This window comes from Lepidothrix coronata, unplaced genomic scaffold (assembly GCF_001604755.1).
Source record: "Lepidothrix coronata isolate B3197 unplaced genomic scaffold, Lepidothrix_coronata-1.0 Scaffold302, whole genome shotgun sequence".
NCBI lineage: Eukaryota > Metazoa > Chordata > Aves > Passeriformes > Pipridae > Lepidothrix > Lepidothrix coronata.
Genome location: NW_016690482.1, coordinates 572,838 through 579,245, shown reverse-complemented (window position 1 = coordinate 579,245; position 6,408 = coordinate 572,838). Strand labels below are relative to the sequence as shown.

The following is a 6,408-nucleotide window of genomic DNA, read 5'->3' as shown; positions in this document are numbered from 1 at the left end:
CTCCAGCTCTCCTGGAGCCCCTTTAGGCCCTGGAAGGGGTTCCAAGGTCTCCCTGGATCCTTCCCTTCTCCGGGCTGGACATTCCCAGCTCTCCCAGCCTGTCTGCAGAGCAGAGGGGCTCCAGCCCTTACAGCATCTCCGTGGCCTCCTCTGGAATTTCTCCAGTGGCTCCACATCCCTCTGCTGTTGGAGATCCCAGAGCTGGAGGCAGCACAAACCTCCTGTTTTATCAGAATTTCTTCTATTGTAATTTTTATTCCAAATCCCCAGAAGCTCTTGAAGTGCCTTCCTTTATCTTTCTGCTTTTTCATCCATTCAACATTAACTGGTGAAGGACTTAAGGAACCTTTCCTTGGAATGTCCTTCGTAGCACTTCTGATTTTAGGGATGCTCCCTGTTCTCTCAGCAGTGGATTGGTCTTGGAAGCATCATTCCCTGCCCGTGGGAGAAGGCTTGGAATGAGATGATCTTTAAGATCCATTCCAACCCAAGCCATTCTGTGATTCCATGACCAAAATTGCTGATGCCCAAAATAATTTGCATGGAACATTATTTCCATGTGTTAATTAAGCCAAAGTCCCACGTAGGAGTCGGAGGGATGGGAAGGAGTCTTAAAATTACCCTTTGGATTTGGGATCTTGGCTTCCTCCAGGGGTTTGGAGGTTCCATATCCTGCGGCGTGGGCAGGAGCAATGCCAAGGCCGAGCTGGGTGGGATATTTATCCCAAACACTTCCCAAATTTTCTTGCAGCTGTAGAAAAGGGATTGTTTGTGTGATGTTGGGGCTTTCAGGGATGTGAATCCCTCCATGTACTCCTTTATCCCGGTGCTCATTTACCCCACTGAACGTCTTTATTAGGAAAAATTCCAGGGATTTTTCCCTCCAGGCAGAGCCTGGTTTTCTCCTTCCCTCACCGTCAGGAGTCTGGCTGAGTTTGGGAGCCGAAATCTGTGTCACCTGTTCCTTCCCAAACCCAACACAAACTTGTTGGGAACACTCAAGAAGGAAAACATTCCCGGTGTGAAAGTGTAAATCCATGGATTGATGTTGCCGCTGTTGCAGGAAGAGGGGGAAGCTGCTCCCTGATTTCTAAGGAATAAGATTGACTCCAAAACATATTTCTCTATTTTTCCTGTTTGGACACCGCTCCAGCATACTGAGTTTAAGTGGGACGGGATATTCTCCCTCCTCTGGTCGAGACAAACATTGGGATGGGGACAATGTTTCCAGGGGGAATAATGATTCCCGCTTTTCCCCTCTGAACCTGCCGTGAATTTTATGGAGAGGATCTCCAAGAAAAACAACCAGCCCTTTAACAACCGGCCCAGGCCGGGTCTGGGCACAGAGGATCGGCTTTAATTATCTGGGAACTTCCAGCTGGAAGTTGTAAAAGTTGGGACATTGGATGCATTCCCTGAAAGCTGGGGAAAAAAAACGGCCTTGCCATCCAAGGGGGGGAAAAACCGGAGTTGGGAATTGCAGGGAATGTTCCACGCAATATCCCGGCATGTGGGTCATCCTGGGAAGTGGAGAATCCCGGGATGATTAGGGTTGGAAGGTAAAGATCATTCAGTCTGACCCCTGCCCTGGGCAGGGACATGTCCCACTGTCCCAGGTTGCTCCAACCTGGTTTTGGACACTTCCAGGGATGAAAAATACTGGATTAAATGGATAAATCCTTTTCCGGGGGGATATTGGGGATTGAGGTATTGGGGAATCTGTGATTCCCCTGGTGGAGTTTTGCTGAGGGGCTGCTGGAGCCAAACACCCCCAAGACCATTTTGGGACTTTCCCGTTACCATCTGCCGGGGTTGTCCCATCCCTGACACATCCCAGGGCTCTTCCATCCCTTTTCCAGGTTCTAAGGAGTTGGGTGGCACCTGAGTTGGACACGGAACCTCTGATGGTTGGAATATTCTGTCATTCCACGATTCTGTGACTCGAAAGATCCTAAAGGTCTTTTCCAGCCTTAGCAATTCCATCGGTGAGATCCCTCCCGTCCCATCCACACCGGAATTCCAAGCCCTTTTTTTTCCATGTTCTTCCTCCTAGGATCCAACTTCCCCTTGGCCAGGAACCCCCCTTCCAACAAGGTGATCAAGACCCGCTACAGGATCGTGAAGAAGAACGTGACCACTCCAGCCTCGTCCTCCTTCTCCAACCCCATTCCCACCTGGAAGGCCAGGCGCCCCATGACATCCAGGTAATTTTTCCATCTCTGGAATGCAGCTGTTGGGATGCGGGAGCCGGGCCAATTCCCATGCCAGCTCCGTGTTATTCCCTGTTTGTTTGGTCCTCCTTAAGCCGAGCTTATTGACTTCAAGTGGAAAATGGTTTTAGTCATCGGGTTAAGCTCCCAATTAATTCCCCCTTGGAATCACTTGTTTCCCTGGAGCAGTTAAATCAGCTGGAAGGAGGAGGAATAAATGTGTCGGCGTGTTGTCGGGTGGGAAGGAGATGCTCCTAACCTTCCCTGGGATGGAGGTGCTGGCACAAAGTCGCCTCTTTTCCCAGTTTTCCCGTCTGGAAATATGCCGGCACCCGCCTGGAAAAGGGTGTCACCCAAGGATGGTGCCGTAGCCTTGAGTCAGAGTCTTCCTAAATCGGCTGGAGATGTTTCCAGAGGGCATCTTGGAGGCCAAGGGAAAACCTGGAGGTTGTGTAGGAGCGGGAAGGTCATTGGAATAATTGGTGCTGGAAAAAAAAAGGGGCTTTTGGAAGTTTGGTTAAACCCCAGATTTTGGCTGCTTTTAGGTTGGGAGTGACTCGTCGTCCCCCTCAAAATGCCAACAGGGCTAGATGGGATATCGGGAAGGAATTCTTCCCTGGGATGCTGGGATGGATTTCCCAGAGAAGCTGTGGCTGCCCCATCCCTGGAAGTGTCCAAGGCCAGGTTGGAGCAACTGGGATAGTGGGAGGTGTCCCTGTCCCAGGCAGGGGGTTGGACCTGGATAATCTTGCAGGTCCCTTCCAACCCAAACCATTCCAAGATTCCATGAACTTCAGCCTTAATTAATAACTGTTCAGAGAACAGTTTGTGTTCTTTCTGTTCCGCTCCGGCTCTTCCCGTCGTCATCTGATGGAGGATCCGTGGTGAGAGACAGGAAGGGGAGAAGCTTCAGAAATGGGAATCAGGCAGGACCAGAGCAGGAGCCTCTGGAATGTGGGTGGTGGGTCTTGCCCAACCCAGCAGCGATTTTCCAGCGGAACGACCTCGTTCCCATTCCATCCCTATCCGTCTCCAACTCCGTTAAACGACGGAGCCGAGATTTTCCAGCTGCTCCAGACAAATCCGGATGAAACGCCGGCAGCAAATTAAAACAATTGTGGTTTCACGGAGCCGTAAATCCCAAATTACCTTCGTTGGGGGCAATCCATCATCCAGCCTGTCTGGAGGGAGCACGTGGAAAACGCTTCTCCCGTGGTTTTTATGGGGTTTTTTTCACTCCATCCTTCGGAGCATCCTCACGGATCTGCCACAAGGAGCTCCTTTTTTCCTGATTTTCCTTGCTCTTCCCAAAGCAAGGAGTCGCTTCGGTGATGGTGGGACATTGAGTTTTATCTTTCCTCCTGATTGGACAATTATTTTTAATGATTTTTAATGATTTTAATTATTTTTAATGTTTCTGTAACATTCTGCTTTTAATACTTGAAATATTTTATAATAATTCGATGTTTTTAACGTCCTCTTCTTAAGCCAAAAGTGGGAATTCAACCAGTGGTGCCTCCCTCTGCTCCCAAATTTCTTCCCAGCTGCCACTAAGGAGCGACTCCTTCAGTGAAATCCGGTTTTTTGGATGTCCAGAAGTGACATCCCAGGGTTTTACTCGCTCTGGGACATCCGGGATGTCGCCCTTGTTGCCAAGAAATCGCTGGAATAGGGTGATGAGGGGCGTGGCTTTGGGAAACGAGTGCCAGGGAGAGCTGCAGGAGGCACCTGATCCCGATCCCTCGGGAATGAGTTCCGTCCCCCCGGTCATCGCCGGCTTGCATTAAACTCTGCCCTGCTGCTGACTCGGCCTCGAGGCGAGGAGGTGGGAGTATATTTGAAATTAATTTTCCTCCACTTTTGGTAATATTTTGGTTTTAAATAGATTTATAAGCGACCCGGGGCCCATTCCTCCCAATTTATGAAGATAATTTCCCCTCTCTCGATAAGGTTAAATTTACACCCGCTATTTCCATATTAATTCGCGCTCCTAAGTGGATCTCATTTTCTTCCCTCCTTCTATCCAAGACAGTGTGGCCCTTTCCTAATGCAATTTCCCCCCCCCTCCTCACTAAATCACCGTGATCGGGAAGTCATGATCGAGTTAAATTAACTTAAATTAATTTACTTAATAAGAGCTCCGGATCGTCGTGAATGAGGGGAAGATTTATTGATCCTCCTTTTTCACTCCTCCCCTTCCCCTCCCGCCGCTTTGCCGGAGCGTGGCTCCCGAGGGCCGGGATTTGCTTCCCGTTGACTTTGAGGTTGGTCATCCCTTAAATAAAAAAAATCTTGGGAAAGGGATGTCCCCTCCCTTCACAGCCTCTTTCCGTCGGGAGGAGTTTTGGTGGATGCTTCCAAGCTCTTCCCGTGGATCCCATGGTGTCAGGAGATGTGGCCACTGGGAAATTGGGATGTCCAAATGTCACAGAGCTTGTCCAGAGGCAGCTGAAGCCTCCTGGAGTTGCTGGTTAGAAGGATGGAGCACCTTTCCTACAAGGAAAGACTGGGAGATTTGGGATTGTTCATCCTGGAGAAGAGAAGGCTCTGGGGTGACCCAGTTGTGGCCTTCCAGGACCTGAGGGGAGCAGAAGAGGGAGATGGAGAAGGAATTTTTGCAAGGGCCTGGAATGACAGGATGAGAGGGAATGGCTTCAACCTGGCAGAGAGTAGGTTTAGATGGGGTGTGGTGGGATTTTTGGGGTGTCGGGAGATGGGGCCACCAGGAAATGGGGATGTCCAGGAGTCACAGACCTTGTCCAGAGGCAGCTGAAGCCTCCTGGAGTTGCTGGTTAGAAGGATGGAGCACCTTTCCTACAAAGAAAGGCTGGGAGATTTGGGATTGTTCATCCTGGAGACGAGAAAGCTCCGGGGTGATCCAGTTGTGGCCTTCCAGGACCTGAGGGGAGCGGAAAAGGAAGATGAAGAGGGAATTTTTGCAAGAGCCTGGAGTGCCAGGATGAGAGGGAATGGCTGGCAGAGAGTAGGTTTAAATGGGGTGTGGTGGAATTTTTGGGGTGTCAGGAGATGGGGCCACCGGGAAATCGGGATGTCCAGGAGTCACAGACCTTGTCCAGAGGCAGCTGAAACCTCCTGGAGTTGCTGGTTAGAAGGATGGAGCACCTTTCCTACAAGGAAAGACTGGGAGATTTGGGACTGTTCATCCTGGAGAAGAGAAGGCTCTGGAGTGAGCCAGTTGTGGCCTTCCAGGACCTGAGGGGAGCAGGCAAGGAAGATGGAGAGGGAATTTTTGCAAGAGCCTGGAGCGACAGGATGAGAGGGAATGGCTTCAACCTGGCAGAGAGTAGGTTTAGACGGGATGTGGTGGGATTTCTGGGATGTCCAGGAGTCACAGGCCTTGTCCAGAGGCAGCTGAAACCTCCTGGAGTTGCTGGTTAGAAGGATGGAGCATCTTTCCCTATCCCTGGGAGATTTGGGATCGTTCATCCTGGAGAAGAGAAGGCTCCGGGGTGACCCAGTTGTGGCCTTCCAGGACCTGAAGGGAGCGGAAAAGGAAGATGGAGAGGGAATTTTTGTGAGGGCCTGGAGTGACAGGATGAGAGGGAACGGCTTCAACCTGGCAGAGAGTAGGTTTAGATGGGGTGTGGTGGGATTTTTGGGGTGTCAGGAGATGTGGCCACCAGGAAATTGGGATGTCCAGGAGTCACAGACCTTGTCCAGAGGCAGCTGAAACCTCCTGGAGTTGCTGGTTAGAAGGATGGAGCACCTTTCCCTATCCCTGGGAGTTTTGGGATTGTTGAGCCTGGAGAAGAAAAGGCTCCGGGGTGACGCAGTTGTGGCCTTCCAGGACCTGAGGGAAGCGGAAAACGGAGATGAAGAGGGAATTTTTGTGAGGGCCTGGAGTGACAGGATGAGAGGGAACGGCTTCAACCTGGCAGAGAGTAGGTTTAGACGGGATGTGGTGGGATTTCTGGGATGTCCAGGAGTTGGACTCGTGATCCTCGTGTGTCCCAACTCCGAACATTGTAGGATTCTCTGAACTCCAGCAGGCGGCTCCAACCCTGGGCATCCAGAGGTGCTTTTAAGCCACATTTTTGGGAGTGCAGAGTCCTCAGCCTCGTGTTCAGAGACCCCCAAGCTGCGAGTCGAGCGCTGACCCAATTTGAAGAGTTTTTCTTAAAATCCTGCTGCGAATGTGGAAAACAAAAGTCACCTTTCTGCAACGAATCCGACACGT

The 6,408-nt window shown here is 50.8% G+C and overlaps 1 protein-coding gene across 1 annotated transcript in view; it reads left to right on the top strand.

Annotated features, from left to right (window-relative positions):
- ZC3H3 (zinc finger CCCH-type containing 3) overlaps positions 1–6,408 on the top strand; it is a gene marked incomplete at its 5' end in the record, with an annotated part of 128,187 nt that overhangs the window by 46,335 nt on the left and 75,444 nt on the right. The window contains one exon of the mRNA XM_017837377.1: positions 2,054–2,204. Coding sequence (XP_017692866.1) covers positions 2,054–2,204 — 151 coding nt within the window. The remainder of the gene's footprint in view (positions 1–2,053; positions 2,205–6,408) is intronic.